This window comes from Anopheles ziemanni, chromosome 3 (assembly GCF_943734765.1).
Source record: "Anopheles ziemanni chromosome 3, idAnoZiCoDA_A2_x.2, whole genome shotgun sequence".
Taxonomy (NCBI): domain Eukaryota; kingdom Metazoa; phylum Arthropoda; class Insecta; order Diptera; family Culicidae; genus Anopheles; species Anopheles ziemanni.
The window spans coordinates 25242204-25261944 of record NC_080706.1 but is presented as its reverse complement, the minus strand read 5'-3'; the positions used below and the strand labels follow the sequence as shown (position 1 = coordinate 25261944).

General features: G+C 43.7%; 1 protein-coding gene across 1 annotated transcript in view; it reads right to left on the bottom strand.

Annotated features, from left to right (window-relative positions):
- Window positions 1–2438, bottom strand: part of LOC131287540 (protein tincar) — a 34275-nt gene extending 31837 nt beyond the window's left edge. The window contains exon 1 of the mRNA XM_058316597.1: window positions 1867–2438. Within this exon, the coding sequence (XP_058172580.1) occupies window positions 1867–2438 (572 nt within the window). The remainder of the gene's footprint in view (window positions 1–1866) is intronic.
- Window positions 2439–19741: the final 17303 nt, after the last annotated feature.

Below are 19741 nucleotides of genomic sequence, written 5' to 3'. Positions count from 1 at the left end.
CGGTTGAGGGACCACCTTTTTTTTTTTTTTTTTTGGTCTCATTGTCCACGCCTATGACAGAATCGGGGAGATTCATGACAGAACCATGAAAGATTCATGAAGATTCATTAAGGTTTCGAAAAATTCATTAAGCTTTGAATATTCGAATCCGCAAAGATTCATGAATCCATCTGAATGAATCTTAGGTAAAAGATTCATATGAATGAATCTCGCCAAAAGATTCATTAAGCACAACACTAGTGGCGACGCGTATCGAGTGCTGGAAAATTTCAATTACCTCGCCTTCACGACTCGGTCGGTCGCACTACACGAGTTGCTTCGGAAAGCCACTAGTTTCCATATGCAAACCCTCAGAGGTCGACGATGACAGGAGGACTAGAGACTGGAGACACCGGGACCATTCGTTAGTGTTTGAGGAAGTCATCGCTGGCGCAGTACTATGCCACGCCGCTGTTGCGTAATGAGAATATAATGGAAATTGTTGTGCTTGCACCGCTTGTGTTTGTTGCCGCCCGGTCGGGAAGAGATTGTGTTTTCGTAACGTTCACTTAATTATCCAACAAAGCCAACATAAATACAATTATAAGCTCCTACCAGGCGAAGCCAGTCAGCATGTAGTAGCTAGTAGAGAGTGTACTTATGCTGCGGAACTTGAAGCATAACAATCATGAGAGTTATCCCGTTTTCAAATGGAAAGAGTTGTGATTGGAAGCAGTTGAATTTGCATGTAAAATTAAGTTGAACTTTACATTTTAAAGTCGAATATAAATATTATCAACTAAAATTGATTTGAATGTTTCAATTATTTTAGTTGTACTGGACTGAATGTTTCTTAACTACGTTTCTTTATACATGGCACGCAACTTTCTGAGACAACGTAACCGCTTACTTCTTTCATCTCGTCTTTAATCATCCGAAGTTCACTAGAATGTGATTAAATTTAATCAAATATGACAGAATATTACTAGAAAACGGAACAAAACAGGCAATTAATTAATTTTTAACGAGATTTGCAATATAATTAAATTGCATCGGTTGCCTGTCACACCATAAGTTGCAGAGCAACGCGATACAGCCGTTGCCACTAAACTTTTGCTCTTAAGCAGATGGTGTTGTCTCTAAGGTACCAAGCTTTGAAATAACTCATCAGATCTCTTCCCGAAAACATGCAAATAAATAGTAATTGTGTTTTCCTAGATATTTACACTATATTAACAATAAACATAGAATCATTCAGTTTTCAAAACTAGCTTGGACCTATTATCATGATTTTTTTTGCCGATTTTTCATGTGCATTTTTGTATGCGCATAGTAAAATCCCCACAGAAACGGTGAATTCGGGGATATAAACTTGTTTTCATAGCTGCTCATTTGTTTTGTCTGTTTGTAACCGCTGCCATATATTTGTCAAATGTTCGTCACTACCAAAGCTAATTTATTGAATGCAACATTTTCTTTTTGTAGACATATTTTTTAAATAATTTTTGATACAAACAATAATCTTAATACTTACAATCATTCCTTATAACTAAATTTTTAGATAGAGACATCAATAAATCAGGAGACAAATTCAGATGAACATGAAACAAAAGCTGATGAGTTACAGACAAAGTAAGATGCGTTAGAGATAGAACCTGATGAGGTATCTCAATCATGGGTGGGTTTGAAGCGAAGATGGGTGTAATCAACCACCAGAGTTGTTACGCACTATGTAAAGTAACATTAACGATACTTTCACATTGTCATATAAATAACGTTTAGAAGTGCTGATTCGAGGTTCAGAAATCGTTTGGCAATTAACGATATCTGAAATTTGCAATCGTTTTAATCGATTTTAGCATGTATGAAATGGTCTTCGAAACTTACCGCAGTGTACCCTCGAAAGCTTCCTCCTCGAGTCCATCGTGGCCGGCGGGCGTTGACCCCTGCCAGAGTTTCGTGCCCGACGCCAGCTTCATGCCGTCATTGGCCAAGTTCCCAACGCGGAACAAGGCGGAGGCGAGCAGCAGCGGCAGGAACAGCACCACCAGCCCGCAGAACACGATCTGGATGTCCAGCTCCGTCGTGGGCTTCTCGTACTTCCAGCTAAGCGCCGACAGGCCGATGTACCGGTGCGTGCCCTGCACGATCAGGTAGCCCTGGAGCAGCGTCACCAGGATGCCGTACCAGATGGACCAGAGGGTGTTGAGGTGGAGCCGCCGACGGCGGTGCTTCGTGGGGCTGGACGCGATCGGGGGCTGAGTGTGGCGTCGCAGCGATCCAGAGGTGTTCCCGGTCAGCACCATGCTGCCGTGCGATATGCTCGAGTTCAGACTTTGGCATTGCTTGGAGGAGGCGTTCGAGGTGGCGGTGATGTTGAGCAGCGATCGGTTCTTCTTCGAGCCCATCGTGATGTCGCCTCCCGTCTCGTACCCGACCAGCGAGCCCGTGATGGACATTTTTTCCGGCTACCTTCGCTCCTTTTATCCCAAATGATTTATTCTACGCTAGATGGCGGGTTATTGGAACGGTTTAGTTTACGAGTAAATGCGTTCTTCTTGACAGAACAAAGACTAGAGATAGAGAGACACAAGTGGATGTGCGGTATGTGCGGTATGTTGCAGTGCGATATTAGAATTGTTTGGTGGAACCAGGGCGGGTCGCGTGGCTACGTGTTCTGCAGCAAACCCTTCGGTTGCCTTCGATATGTCGAGTTCATCATTGCTCTGCGGTTTTGGCGTTGCGTTGCGATACACTTGCTGCTTCCGGTGTCAATATCTACGAGAGAAAAAAAAATAATAGAAAAACATTATGAGTAAATTATGTCAAAGAAAACATAAATTTATTCGAAACTTGAAGTTTTAAAAGAGAACATCTGAAGCAAACTCTCTAAAATGCATCCTCTACAAAAGCAAGCTTATTCGTTTCGCTCGTTTGTGATGCAATTACTGTCAAAAACTAATGCAGAAATTCTACAGCTATTCGGACATCTTTCACCATCGCTCCATGATAAAGTTTACTGAAAAGGTTTTGCTGTGCCTTGTGACCGAAGAAACTTGTGTTGAAAGGGCCCAAGTGCGGAATATTGTCCCGAAACGTTCAGCTGCTCTAATGAGCTACAAAACGGTAGCCAGCTTTGCTCGACGTTCACGCTTATAATTCGAGGATAACAAATCGAGGAGGAATGTCGCCGTAGCGCAGAAATTCCGCTATATTAAAAACATCCCCCCCAACTACGTGTCCACCATTTTATCGCTTCTGTGAAAGCAAGCATTTTCTTCTATTGGCACAATTTTATGGGGGCAACGTTTGCTTCTTTAACAGAGAAACATTTCGTGAAGAAATCCCCTTAAAGCAAGCTGTCACGTTATGGAAGAAGAAAGAAATTTAATCTTAGCAATCGAAGATGGCGACGGTTTTTTTAATGGAAGCACAATGGTGGAATTTGTTTGTGGCGTTTTAATTTGTCATTGAGGAGGATGAAAGTGCCGGATAAAAATGTTGACCTCCAAAGGAATTCAAAAGTTGGCATGATTTGAGGCGAAGCATAAATGGAAAACAAAATGATTTATTAAGATGTGGCGTACGGATTTTGCCTTGTGCCATATTTTCACAGGTGTCCCTAATCGATGCTTTGGCTTAAAAACCTTCTCCGTGCTTTGGGCAACGATTTGCTATTTATTGATCATGGACGTGGGTGTCTCGAGAAACCGGCTGATTGTACATTTTTTCCTTTTAAAAAAGAAACACCGCAAGTCCAACGACCCTTTTACGCTCGGTAGCAAGGATGTTGTGGCTGTCGATTACGTACGGTTTTCTTCTGTTGTTACCCAACACGCCCTCCGCATCGTGGCCCACTTCAGAGTGAACCATTAGCCCAGATGCGATGCTGGCCCGGTGTCCAAATTTCCTCCCCATTCGCCCACTTTTCCGCCCAAAAAGCCAGACGGCCAGACGTAATGGCAATGGTGTAACGAAACGGGCAAGAAAAATAAAAACAAACTTCTATACCGGACCCCGGAGACATCCCCGAGGTTTGGGAAAAGTAAAATCGGAAAGAAAAACACACCCTGCCCGGCACAAAATCAGTCTAATTTTGGCACAGCATTGGTTGGGTTTTCTTTCGTATTATTATTTGTTTGTCTCGCCCTTTTTTATTGGTCAAGTGAAAAGGAGGAGAAAAAAGAACGGAAAGTCCTACTACAAGCGATACAATAAAGAATACAACATAAAACATCCTCGTCTCGATTGCAGCAGCTTTCCATTCACACGGATCGATCGATATTATTAGTGCAGCGGAGGGTGGGAATTTGAAGAGAGGGAAAACGATTTACATTTGACACCGTCTGCCCAGAAAGAAGCACAATAAAGGACAACAAAAAAAGAACAGGAAAGAATATTGACAAAAAATCCTAGCAACCAATGGAAATGGGTTTGGAGAAAGTAGAAACTGGAGTTCGATTTTCTTTTCTGGTAAAAACGAGAACGAGCAAAGTTCGGTTCATTGATGATGATGGTGATGGTCATCAGAAAGAGAGAAGCAAAAACTTTGCATAGGGTTTTTTTTTTGTAAAAACTGCTATGATGATGATGATGTTGATGATGATGATGATAATGTAAATGTAGACAGAGTGTAGTACTTGAAGTGTAAAAATGCCTTCTTCTCCATTCAGATCCTTTTCCTCCTTCAACCAAAATGAAACGAAAAGAATGGGACAAATGTTTATTTACATAATTCGATGCAAGGGACAAAGTTTCCACCTGTCCCGAGTTCCCGAACGGGCTCGAAAAGTATAGAAAGAATACAAAAGAAAACTGTCCAGTGCGAGGGGAGGTCGGAAAATTCTCTTCGTAGCTCCGTGCTCCAGTGCTCGCTGAAACGAGAGAACATTTCGCTAACGAAAAGTGTTGCGATGAGCAATAAAGCTTTACAAACTTATTAAAAATACGATCCATTCCACCGGTACGGTCGTGGATGGATATTGCCTGGTGAGAAAAACCCCGGGGCAATTTTCGTCGCATTGTAGACGACAAGCGCGAGACCACCACGCCACGCCACGTTGCATCGCCGGAACGGTTGGTGCACTTTGCACATTAGTGCATCGAAGCAGCTGATGACGGTTATTCACAATCGAAATTGAAAGAAAATGGTGATTGTATGCACGTGGAAAAATCTTTCTTGCAATGCTGGCGATTCAAGATCGAGCGTAAAAGAAAGGAAGAAAACGCTTATTGAAGACATTTGTCGTGGCAACGCGGACGATCTCTGGCGCTTTTCCGGGGAATCTTCTCCTTTTTCCAAGCGTTATGTTTCCTGCTACTTGGCAATGCAGTTTGCAGATGGGTGATGGTTTCAATTTCCTCAACTATCGGGGAAAATATACTTCGTTTGAAGTGAAATTGGAAAAGTTTTCCGACGAAGCGTACCATGCTGAATCTTTGCCTTTGATATTTCAGAAGTGTTGGGTGGAGAATATACTAAGTATATTTATCGACGGCAGACACAGCGTTGGAAGAAATGGTGATAAAATAATTTTAGTTTCATCAAACATAAAACATGAATGTACCTCCAGTGTGTCAAATACATATAAAGGGTGTCCCAGAAAGTATAAGCACGATTTCTAAATTACCTTTCTGGAAAACGGATGACGCCAAACAGTTGATTCTTCGGGTGTTTGATTGTTTACATTCAAACCTACTATATAGTGCATCCAAACTATTTTTTTAAACCGTTTCTGTTAAAATGCGAGGCATTTCCGTCAAAAAGCGCAAAACCGTTCTGCACAAATGGTGTTCGACTCCTTACATTTCGCTAAGGAAATTGGCGAAATCGGTAGGTGTGAGTATCGGAGCCGTACGAACCGCCATCCAAAAGTTTCGGGAGGAGTCCAGCTTCGAGGATACGCTTAAAAGTGGTCAAAAACCTGGTCCTATCGACAAACAGTTGAACCGGGAAAGAGCAAAAGCAATCAAGCAAAAATAGGAAAGTTCCACTCGCGATGTGGCTCAACAAATGGGTACCTCAAAAAGTAACGTCCAATGTGCCAAGACAAGATTGAATTTAAAATCGTACAAAATCCAAAAGAAATCGAAACGGAGTGAAAATTAAGGCTGCATACGTTAAATTTCGGGGCCGGAAGCTGTACGACAAGCTGCTGCGCGGGAAATCCTCATTCATCAGCTCGACGAAGAGTCGGCCAAGACCAGACCAATTGAGATATTTTGGGCGCTAACGAAGGCACACTTGAGAAAACATGTTAAAGCTACGGAAAACATCAACAGTTTTCAAAAAAAGTGTAAAACCGTTCAAAAGTGTCGAAAACCGTTCACGACAAGCATGTGCTGAGCCATATCGGAGGCGACAGATCAAAAGTGCGCTCATTAGAATACGATTAAATTTTTAAAATTTTTATCTTTCGCAAATAGTCCAGAACAGAACCCAAACACAATTTATGAAACAAAAATTCAGTTTCTGGAACAGGTTTTATTTTTTACCTAATTTTGAAATCGTGCTTATACTTTCTGGGACACCCTTTAATCTTGCAATTTTTTTTTTTGAAACAAATCAAAAACAATATTCAGTGCGGCTTATTTTTATTGAATAAAAATGAATCTAACAAACTTCAAATATATTATCACAGAGATATAAACTGCCTCTCGAGGAGCAACGAACAAATATCATTAAATTATGAAATCGTCATTATGACCGCAAACTCGTGCCACTCAAGAAGCAAGCTGAAAAATGTTCCCCATTCTAATAACTACACTACCGGTTGTTTCGAAACTGTTGCCAACTTACTGGAGGAACTTTGTCGTGGCAGTTTCCCCCTTTCCCCCATAATCACTGGAAAAAAGAAATGGAGTGAGTTCGTAAGGAGTTCCACGAAGAAAAGTGCTCACCATCAAGTGATTGATGGTCGCTTCCGCGGTGGAAGCGGCCGGCAGAAGGACCTACCAGAAACTCCCACCGACACAGTCCAACGCTGGCGACCTAGTTTTTAGGCGAAAAAGTTGGGAGTGGAAATGCATTTCCTCACGATGGTACTACGGTGGCCCATTTTCTCGCTTCCGCCGTATTTTTTTTTTCTCAAGTGCCACTTGAAGAGAGTGGACGAAGAACACGAAAATCTAGAACTCGCTCCCTGGAGGTTAGAGCCAACTGTGCCAACGGAAGAGTAAATGCATGCATTAAAGAAAATTTTGAAAATTCACACACTCACACAGTTCTTGCTGGAGTAGGCGTTTTAGGGAAGGGAAAATGTTTCCAATTTGCTAATGAAGATATTAAATTACCCTAAATTCCGTAAAGTGACCAAACGACACAATGTTATAGGAACATGCTTACCAATATAATATTGTAGCAATCGTATGGTTTGCGGCCATTGAAAGGCATCTTTGCGGCGTGAAGCCCACGAGAAATTTTCTCTGCCAATCTGTACGGGTTTTGATAGGCCAGGCTAATTAAAAATCGATATCAATTAGTTGCTCATTTCGTCGCATCGAGTCGACACTTTGACACCATGGGCTCGGAAAAGGGAAAGCGAACGGAGGGCAGTATAATCGCGGGGTGGTTTTATGAAATTTGTGTCAACGAACCAATCCGCAATAATAAGTGAATCAATAATCATTAACGCTCGTAAATCAGCATTTGCCGCAAAATCGTCGCCATAACGTAATCAAACTGTCGAACCGTTGGGCATTGATGAGAAATTAATACCCCTTTCCTGAAAGTCAAAATCCCTTTGCTGGCACAATGTTCCACCGAGCGCTTTGAAACGAGAGTGGCTTAAATTTAGTGTGATATCTACGGAAATGTTCTCTGGTAGGGGTTTAATAAAAAATGGTGGATTTTCTTGTAACCGACATTACAACTGACGTCGGACAAATAAAACATTTCCAGTGATGATGGTGGTGAAAAATAATTGAAACCGTCCTCAGTCCTTTCATTCATCACGGGGGATGAAAATTAAAACAAAAGACACCGGAATGGCGCAAAGGGTGCTTTCCCAGCCGTTGCTTTCCATCATGTTTTGCTTGCCTCCCGTTCCCGGCCCGTGATTGATGTGCCCGACGTAATTTGATACTCGTAATTGACCACAGTAAGGCCCCCCCCCCTCCCCCCTTGTTCCACACTTCCATGTTGCCTACATGCCCCGCTATAATGTCATTAACCATTCGGGCTTCCCGGCTTCCTTTTCCGGTACACGTCCACCCGGTTCACCGACCGAAGCTTTCCGCGAGGTTGACGGATTGCATCCGGAAAAGGGCGAAAGCGCAATGAAAAATCCGTTCGCCGCGTGTGGCACGTGGTGAAAGGGGAACACATTTTAATAAAATTATCGCCTCACTTCGCAGTGGCGGGGAGGCCGGAAAACCACGGTTGAGATTCCTTGCCACTCCCCGGGAAAGTTTCCCGGGTTGGGCTTTAATAACCGTACAAATACTTCAACGGTTGTGCACGACCAACAAAGCCAGGGAAAATGTGCCCCAGCTGTAGGAGTGTAGGGGAGGGGTGGCATCGTGCCCGAAAATTAATTACAACATAATGCAGTCGATAATCTCATTAGTTAGTGTCGGAATGGGGAAGGCCGGTTAGGTTTCGTTCGGTTTTGATGACGGATCAGAAAGGACATCCGGGTTGCGGAATGGTTTAATTATGTTGGACGGAGTTTTAAAGCAAACACTATAGACGATAATTTAATAACGTAGGCCCGAATGGAATGTGGCTTTATTTATGTTTGACTTCAGGTTTGCAACTATTCCGTTTGGTGGACATAAATATTTTTTCTATTGTGATGTTTGCAATACTTATAAAACTTTGAATCAATGGAACGGGGCATTTTTAAAAATTGTAAATATACTCTCAATCAATCATTGATTTTATCGGTCGTACGTGCCGATGGGCTTTGAAAAAACAGTTCAAGTTCAAGTAAATAACAACTGTGGAACGCTTCAAAACAGCGTGCAATAATAATAAACTCGCTTCTTAACAACGTTCCTTCCCAATCCCCCGAATAACAACGTCTGCAAACAGGCTAGATAAAAGTCTTCAGCTCAATTCAATTATGAGAAGTAAGAACTTTTGCCTTGAAATCCCTCGCATAACCTCGCATCAAATTGTACCGCTGACCTAGATGGTTTTTAAAAACAAAATCCCTACCGAAATCCCGCAAAGATTGGGGTGTGTGAGGAAGCGAAACGACAAAATCATCGAAAAACCTACAATTACACGTTGCAGGTAAAATGCGACGCCGGAAGCGTCCTGTCCTGGAATTCGGTACCTACTTAATCGTGCTATTTTTCCTTATGTAAAGCAAAACACCCAAAACCCGCCCTGCCAACGCGATGCCGCCGGTGGGTGGTGGTGTTTATTTTTTATGACGCCATAATCCCATCGAAACGGCCACTTACGGGTGGAGGTAGTTTTATGTTTTATTTATGGTCTCTGCCTTTTGGCCCACATCCGAGAGTCCTGCGCATCGAGCGATGTTTTGGGCCAAAGAGGGGATGTGGGCGATTAGACCGCCTCAAACATTAAAACACGATTCGTGATTGCAATGAAAAGATCAAACTCGGCGAGAATTGTTTACACACAAGTACTCAACTTTTTGCAAGTTGATTGCTTTATATGAAAAAACATAAACACACACACACACACAAAGACACGCCCACCAGGAATTATTCGAAAACTTCACCCGAAAAGGCCGCTTTCGCAAAGGTCGTTCATTACAACGTACGGCATGTTACATCACAAGGACGAAATGAAAATCTCCTGCTTGTGAAGAACGGCACGCGGCAAAGTAAAACAAAACGCAGAAACTTTGCGCAAAATTCTATCACACAAAAGTGCCAAGTATTTTTCGTTTTATTTTATTCGGTATGCTTTAGTCGGCTTTAAATGTAAACAACGCCTAATGTCGGATGCTCCCGGTATCGGGGCGGGTTTGGACGTTTAATTGAAAATGAAAATTGAATAGAATTTTTTGCGTTGTTTCACTTTACGTTCATCTGTCCCGTTCTACCCACAACGGACGCTATTGGAAGATTTCTTTTGCAAGTTCGTTTTGCTTTGCATTGCTCAACTTTTTGATTTCAAAGAATTCATTTCTAATGCTGGTTTTTGTTATTGGCTTTGAATTCAGTCTATAACAATTAATTTGATACGTAATTGTTTTTCAAAAGTGGTGGATGTGATCGTTAGATATTGATATTGATTTAATAGTTTGAGATGTGTTCTATTACTTGCTATTTCAAAAACCATTTTTTGCTTTATTTAGAAACTTTACATAACAGGGAATTTTCTCGTTAATTCGGGTTAGTGAATCATTGCGGTTCCTATCCGAGAAACGTTAAACTCGTGGTAAGTCCATCCGAAAACAAACGGGCCGAGAGTAAGCTGCTGATTGCAGCATTTGTTTGCATTTTCGTCTCAATTGTATGTTCCGGCATCCTTTCTGTCCTTCATTCAACCATCCTGGAGCATCCCAGACCATCGCATCCTGCGGTGGTTCTGCGGGACTGATTTGCTAGCGCAACGCAGTCATCATCATGCGTGGGGCTGGAAAAACAAATGGCCAGTCGGTATGCCCGGCGACGATTCATTTCCGGCCCGTTCTTGATGGCGCTGGTGCAAATGCAAGGGAGAAATCGTGTGTTTCCATCATTTCCCGGGCTGGTCGTAATCGGTGGACATTTGCCCGACAATGGACATTGTTTGGCATTGCCCGGGAGGATGGTAAATAAATTGAGCGACGGAATGCTTCGCCTACGAAGCCGGCCCGTGATCGGGCAGATGTACGACCAGCTGTTGTCGTTGTACGGAACCATCCGTTTTTCCGCATGGGGAGAAGTAGGGGCGTGTTGTTTGTGCTGTGGGTTTCGAGGGGGAAAATCCTTGGTGGAACTTCAAGCGGAACATGAACATCTCGCGTCCGTACACCATTAAAACTCACTTTCGATGACAATCACGCACGCCCACCGGCCTCTTCGAAACCATCTTCCGCAAACAAATCAAACATCATAAGTCGCTGAGACGAGCATCCCTTTCACGTCCATCCTGTCTCGGCCGGAGAAACCCTCGCCGTTCGGAGGTTTCGCATCAGTAAGGCGAGTGAAAGACTCCCCTTTATGAAACGAATAGCACACGGGAATGGGCGTCGACGTATATATTACTAGCATAATCATCATCATCCTTATCATCATCCATATCATCGTCGTTATCATCTTACATCCTTTTATCCAGTCGGGGGTTCGTTGCTTCTTGCGTTGAACTACGGTTTCACGAGAAGATGAGGAAGGTTTTCGCCAAAACCATTTTCGATTTTTTAAGTAAGAAAAAGAAAGCCCATAGTCGATAAAAAAAAAACCAACCTAGTAGAAAATATGGGGAAAACAAAAATTGGATCAAGAAAAGGATACACCGCCAGTCGATTCGATTCCATCCGAAGGGTGATGCGAGAAGATGGTCTTTTCTGTTCCATCGTCAATCAAAAGGAAACCGTTCGTATCACAAGTATCGAACCCTTAAAGCCATCCAACGGTTTGCGAACGTTACATGGTGTTTGGTTGAACTGTGTTTACGCTTAGGGATGTTTTGATGGCCAAGGGAAAGGTTATGTCCACAAAAAAAGTACTCCGGCTCATATGAAGGATGGGGTGTTTTGAATGTGTTTGGTGGGGTGAAGCCAAGTGGTCCATGGCTGCTTCCAAAACCGGCAAGGGCTTCCGGGTGTTTTGGTTACATAAATAGCATATATTTATAATTTTGTTTTTCCAACAACGTTAAAGCATGATTTCCAAATTTGTTTTGGAATCAAATAACGAAAAATATGCAAAAAACGATATCAAATAAAATCGTTTTTATTATTTCTATTCCTTTTGGAGTTGAAACAGAAACTTCTTCCCCACCACAACGTAAAACAAAACACCAATGGTTATTTCGTCATGCACGAGTTTAGATCTACGGTACTGTTTTATCCTGAAGCGAATGTTTTCGGTAAGTCATATTTTACGCCAAACTTTGACTACAAATAGCCTTGAAGAGAGAGTGAGTTTCGCCGTGATGGAAAATTTACCATCTGTAGAAAAAAATGGGTAAGAAGAGAAGAAGTAAAGATAATGCATGTGTTGCGGACGGACCATATGTTCGTTCGTAACCAAGACAAAAAGATACAATATTTAAAGTTGAACTTGAAAACGAAAAGAAAGAACTGGCGACAATGTAGGGAGAGGCCAGATAAAAAAAAAATCAATCTAAACAACGGAAGCAAGTTAGGAGGCAAACCATAAAATATCACGTTCAATCGCGAGCAGGCGCGACGTAACAATGTATTCACGAATACCGAAATCCAGAAAACCAAATTAACGCACAACATTGTAGAACGAACAATCGAACGAAGTGAGAGCGCGTTGACGGACGTTGCGCTGCGACCGACCTCGTAAACAATCTTCAATTGTTTACGCGATCGACATAAGGGTTCAAGTGCACGGCCAGCATAAGATCCGAATACGTGACATTGAATCAAGGGCTAAACGCAACATTGAAGCCTATACCGAAATAACTAAATTCAGATTAGAACATAGTAACGCATGTATCGAAAACAGGCCGAAACAGAAAGACACAACAATGTAACCACGCATAGAACAGTTCCACATTAAGTTTAACGGAACTTGCAAAAAACCGCGAACATGAATGTAATTAGCGAACGCGGATGTTGGAACGAGATCCTCTATCTCGCCCACGCTTCTTAGTTGATAGGAACAACCTAGCTATATAAGCCGAAGAAATTTTTGAATAAAGCATCATCTTAACCTCGACGTTTTAGAGGAAAGGAAGTCCGGTCTAATTATTTTCTTACCCTTTCAGCAACCTTACCCTAAGAACTTAGGAAATCTTGAGAGCGTCCCCTCCGGCGTCGGCATAGTCACGGCACGGACCAAACTCCCAGGAAATCCACAAGTTCAATTCCCTCCTTACCCAAGGGCTTAGGAAATTTCGAGAGCGTCCCCTCCGGCGTCGGCGTAGTCACGGCACGGACCAAACTCCCGAAAAATCCGCGAGTCCCATCCCAATCCGGTTACGATTTCTCCGTTGTCGGCGTAGTCACGGCGCGGACCGATCGTACCGAAAGCCAACTTCCTAACCCTATCCGAAAGACTTAACGATAATTCGCCAGAATCTCTCTCCGTTGGCGGCGTAGTCACGTCGCGGACCGAATTCTCGGTTATCGTCAAGTCAAGGTTTTAGTATCACACGTTGTTTTCTCCGGTGTCGGCATAGTCACGGCCCGGACCGAACACGTTGATACTAAAGCCGAAGGAGTCGAGCGCATTAAAAGGTGTTCGCGTTGGAGACGACCAACGCACACGGTCAAGCTACCTTCGCGCTTGATCGGACAATTCCACGTCGTTACATGGTGGCTCCAGAGAGGAGTACAGCATCGCGCGCGGTTGTACTCGTGAACGAATTCACAAGGTGTGCTGTCGCCTAAGAACAGCAAGTAGTGAAAAGGTGTGCTGTCACCTGAAGAACAGCTGTTGTGACTGACTCAAGGTGAAGTTTGTGAGCAGTATTGTGAAATTCGTATAAGTGACTTCTCAAGGTACAAAGTGCAGTACAGTGAAGTTCAGTGAGCAAGTGAAGTGAAAGTGCTTTAAAGGACACGACTGAAGTCGCTGCACTGTTTCGAGTTAACGCTCGAATGCAGCGAAAGAGTGAACTGCGACTCTTCTGACCCAGGCCAATTAGGGCCTGTGCCGCGCCAGCATATTGTCGACATAGTAATTCCTTCAGTTCGTATAAGGGAAGAGAAAATTCTCTCGGCCAACATATCCCCACCAGTTAAGCCGGAGAACTCTTCAGGTGTTTGCACAGTAGCAAAGAGATCATAATCTCCGGTCGCCTAAAGGTAAGGGACCGCACCACTGCCAAAACGGCATTAAAAACGGCACTGAAGCCTCTGTCCGGGATAGCAGAGGACGAGTGAACTTCGACTCCTCGGAATCAGGGAAACGGGCCTGGTTCAACGATTGAGAGAGTACGACTCAGTAACTCCTTCAGAGTCCAAAATTGGACAAACGCCGGTTGACGCTTGATAGCCTCAACAGCGTAGGGAATCGCAGGACGTGATCCCTACGAACGATCGAAACTCGTCGATCATAGAATCTCTCAACGGGAGGGATTAACGACGTAAAACGACGTCGTAAAAAACAGGCAACAGGTAACCCCAAAGGTTAGTGCAATCAAGTGCGTTACCAGGTCAAAACCGCGAACGGTTCACAGTGAAAAGTGTTAAACCGCGGACAATATAAAACAAACTCTAAAGTGCATAGCAGGAACAAGGCACCTGCTACAATTGGACCCTCCACGGGAAGCCGACTCACCAAGGAACTGCGTAGGTAATAGGGACGGGAGTATTCAAATTCATCGGAATTTGAACGGCAGGTAAGTAAATCTTATTGTCAACTCCGTTCAACATAAAGGCTTAGTCATGCCATACGCAGTGTACGGGGTCAACCCAAACGGCAATTGCCGCCTCTGTCAAGAAGCCGATGCGGAAGAAAGCGCAATGGTGTGCTGTTATGAGTGCGAGAGACTCTTTCACCTAAGTTGTGTGACAAGAACTCGCAAACCGTCCCTGAAAGAAGTATGGGACTGTCCAAAGTGCCGAGAAATGAAAACCGAGAAGAAAAAGCTCGAGATACAGGTCAATGAGCTATTGGAAGCATGTAAAAATCCTCCCGAACAGCAAAAGGAAAAAACTCCAAATAAACCTGATACCTTACCTAAAGCAGCCGACAAGTTAGGAGAGTTCACACTCCTTAAGGAATTGCTAGCGACCCAAGAACAGGGGCCGATGGGCACTATGCTAAAACGGCAATCCCTGGCGCAATTGCCGAAATTTGGCGGCAATCCAAGGGAATGGCCAATTTTTAAACGGACCTACGATGAAACAACAAAGGAAGGAGCCTTTTCCGACTTAGAGAACTTGAATCGTTTGAATCAAGCTCTATTCGGATCAGCTCACAAACGGGTCCATCAACTAATGATGGATTCCCAAAACGTCAAAGAGATTATTTCCATTTTGGAAAAACAATTTGGGAATCCGGAAGTAATTTACATGGAGTTTTTGAACGACCTTCAAGGGCTAAGGAAGGAATCTCGAAATATAATATTAGAAATGGTCGGGGCACTAGAGAACCTGATCAGAAACATCCGGCTAATGGACAAGCCGATGTATCTAAATGATCACCGCTTAGTCAGAGAACTAATCGCCAAACTTCCATATTCAATCCAGATGGAAAGAGCGAAGTACATTAGAGATACCCAAGTAGCAGACGCTAAAGAGGATATCCTAACGCTCGACAACTTCGCCAACTGGCTCAAGCCATACGCCGAAACAAACCGGATAGTAAGTACGTTCAACCCACCTCAGAAAGGAAACTTAAATATCCACGAACGGCCAAACGGTCGTTCAAACGAAAAGCGTCCACAAATGAAACAATGGGAAAACAAGAACACGCAAGGCAAACCCGTTAACCCTCTCTGCCTGCTCTGCCAACAACCGCATCAATTAACTAAATGCGAAATATTCAAAAAACAAACACCAGCAGAAAGGCACGCAGCAATCACGGGTAAACATGTTTGCTTCGGGTGTCTGTCAAAGGGACATCAGGTAAGGCTCTGCAATAAAAGGAAACGCTGCAGCATCGAAGGGTGCAAGTCTTTACATCACCCGATGCTGCACGCAGACGCTCCAAGGGTTGCTCAACCAGCACCGGTGAATAATCACACGGTTCCGTCGGCTAAATCAACGTACTATCAAGTACTACCGGTAACATTAGCAAACGGGAGGCATAAGGTCCAAACATACGCCTTCTTGGACACAGGTTCATGCTTAACGCTAATGGAGGACACAATCGCCAAACAATTGAATCTGACGGGTAAAAAGATTCCGCTTAGTCTGAAGTGGACACAGGAGCTCACAACAGATAACAACGACAGCCAACAGGTGTCTGTAAAAATACAGGGCTCATATAAAAAATACTACATGCTAAGGGACGTAAGGACCGTTCAAAATTTGAGCCTACCGTGCCAAGCCCTAGACTACGAAAGTCTATCCGAAAGGTACGAACATTTACAAGGATTGCCAATTCGGGACTTCGGCGAAGTTCGTCCCACGTTATTGATTGGATTGGACAACAATCAATTATTAATGGGACTGGAACAACGAATTGGGCAACCAAACGAACCAATCGCAATGAGAACCAAATTAGGATGGTTAATATACGGAAAGCTATCGGCTAATAGCAAGAATAACTACTCAATGGTAATTCAGGAGGAGAACGCACTGAATAATATAATGTCAAACTACTTCTCGGTAGAAGATTTCGGGGTGAAACATGTGCCAAAACTTCCCGAATCGGAAGACGACAAACGAGTTAGCAAGATTTTGAATGAAACCTTGAAATTCGTCGACGGGCACTATGAAGTAGGGTTGTTGTGGAAACGTGACAATCATCAATTCCCAGAAAGCCTATTTTACAACATAAAAAGGCTTGACAACCTGGAGGCTAAGCTCCGCAAAGACCCAGAATTGATGAAATGGGCAAACGATACAGTGAAGGGCTATGTTGAGAAGGGATACGCCAGGAAACTATCCCCAGTAGAAGTGATTAAGGATTGTAAAACTCTGTTTTACCTTCCCACTTTCATTGTAATCAACAAAAATAAGGACCCACCCAAACCACGACTGGTTTTTGATGCCGCCGCTAAGGTTAAGGGACAATCCCTTAACGATGCGTTGCTGTCGGGCCCGGACAGCACCACATCTCTCGTTTTAATCCTTCTCAAATTTAGGGAAGGAAAATACGCCGTTTGTGGAGACATCAAGGAGATGTTCCATCAAGTAAGGATAAGGAAGGAGGACCAAAATGCACAACGTTTCATTTGGCGGAATTGCGAAGAACGTTTTCCCGATATGTATGTAATGCAGGTAATGACCTTCGGTTCCACCTGTTCCCCTTCGTGCGCACAGGCCGCCAAAAACGCAAACGCCGAACGCCTGAAGGATAAATATCCTCTGGCACTATCGCCGATCGTCAACCAGCACTACGTTGACGATTACAACGATAGCTTCCACAACTTGGACGTAGCCAAGGAAACCGTCGATCAGGTAATAAAGGCCCACGACGAAGGAGGATTTTTTATTACAAAATTTTGCTCGAATAGCAAGGAGCTACTCGCATCTATTCCAACTGATCGAGTAGATCCTGTCAAAATTAAAAAAATCGAAGATAGGGTTGAACAGTCTTCGAAAATTTTAGGTGTGTATTGGAACACCAAAAGGGACACGTTCGAGTTCCGCGTAAAACTCGACAGACTACCGGTCGAGGTTTACCACAAAATACGACCTCCAACTAAACGCGAAGGAGCATCGTATGTAATGAGCGTTTTTGATCCATTGGGATTAATATCCCACAAAACAATTTACGGAAAAATCCTTCTGCAAGAAATGCACAAGGAAACTAACGAATGGGACCTTCCGGTGTCAAAGGAACTGTTCAAGCAATGGAATGATTGGCTAGAAATACTGAAACTAGTCAATCACATCAAGGTTCCCCGGTGGCTGCTTAAAACGTCCGACCCTAGGGTCGAACTACACGTCTTCGTTGACGCATCTGACAGAGCATTCGCAGCGGTCATCTACGCAAGAAGCAACTTCAGTGACCCGCACGTTCAAGTGCTAACTGCGAAGGCTAGAGTGGCGCCAACGAAGATGTTATCTATTCCACGACTGGAATTACAAGCGGCATTGTTAGGGGTTAGGTTGCTGAACACCGTCCTGGGAGGAACCAGATTGAACGTCGTTCGTTCCATATTTTGGAGCGACTCAAAAACAGTTTTGGCATGGATAAATTCCGCACACCGAAAGTACAAACAATTCGTCGCGCACCGCATCGGCGAAATATTAGAAACAACGGCAATGAATCAGTGGAGGTGGGTACCTTCTCAACACAACCCAGCGGACGAAGCAACGAAAGTCACTACAAGGCCATCCATATGGATCAACGGCCCGGAATTCCTGAAAGATCAGGAAAACGACTTGCCGTCGCCAGAACCGACAATTGAAGCGTCGGACACCAAGGAAGAAGTGTTTCTCATCTCGGAAAAACAAAGAGAAAACTTCATTAATGAAGAGGAGTTCTCTGACTGGTGGAGACTTATTAAAAGAATATGTCTCATGATGAAACTAATCGAATTCGGCTTAAAAAAGGATTTCAATAAAGCCTACACCATACACGATCGCGTAAGGGCCGAAAATATTTTGTATAGAAAAGCACAAATGGACGTCTATCCAGACGAAGTGCAGGACCTTCGCGAAAGCCACGAACTGACAACAATCGGCCCGTTGTCAAAATTCACCCCATTCTTAGATAAACACGGGGTGATGCGTTTCAAAAGTAGGTTAGAGTTCGCAGAAAACCTACCAATAGCGGCCAGGACTCCGATAATCCTTCCGCAAAATCATCAAATCACACGATTGATGATTCAATGGTACCACGAAGTGTATAATCACCAATCTGATAAGGTTGTGTTGGCCGCCATCAAGCAAAAATTCCTTGTGGTCAAATTAAACGTAGCCTTCAGATACGTCAAGGCAAGATGCCAATTCTGCAAAATCATGAAGGCCAAACCGATTCCGCCAGTAATGGCTCCGTTGCCGGCATGTAGAACCGACACCTTCGTTTTTCCGTTCACGCACACGGGAGTAGACTATTTCGGCCCGTTCGACGTAGCTGTCAAGCGATCAACGGAAAAACGATGGGGGGTTATATTCACGTGCATGTCATCTCGAGCAGTTCACCTGGAACTGGCCGAGAAATTAGATACCGACTCGTTTTTACTATGCCTCATGAACTTTCAGGCAAAACGAGGGGCGGTATCGCACCTATACAGCGACAACGGAACCAACTTCGTTGGGGCAAAAAACGAACTGGACGAATTAATCAAACAAATTAATTCAAAAATGGAATCGGGAGTAGCTATGAAAATGAACATAGCATGGCACTTCAATCCACCAAAGGCCCCGCACTTTGGGGGTGCCTGGGAAAGATTGATACGTATCATTAAATCCAATCTGAAGGCTATGATAGATGCACGTCAGCACCGTCCGTCTGTAGAGGTCCTACGGGGTGCACTGTCGCAAGCAGAATTCATACTGAATTCGCGCCCACTCACGGACATCCCGTTGGACCAAGAGGACGATGAACCGCTAACACCGTTCCACCTTTTAATAGGTAGAGCCGGTAGCTATTCACTACCGTTGGAATTCGAGGCTCACAAATTGGAACGTAAGCATTGGAGGCTAGCGGTGTGCTACGGCCAATACTTTTGGCGACGTTGGGAAAAGGAGTATCTACCCCTAATCGCTCAACGATCGAAGTGGACCAAGGAAACACGACCGATAGAGATTGATGATATTGTCGTCATAAGCGACTCCAACAACAACCGAAATGAATGGTTAAAGGGCCGAGTAATTGAAACAATAAAAGGAAAAGATAATCACGTGAGATCGGTGAAGGTCAAAACAATACTCGGGACCTATCACCGCCCCGTAACATCAGTAGCGGTACTCGATGTTTACACCAAGGATACTCAGTTGGAAAATGAAACAAACAATGAGAAAAAAGAGGTCCAAGACAGTCCCGAAGTCAAAACAAAGGAAAAGGAAAAGGGGGTAAAAATAAACAGTGAAGGCAA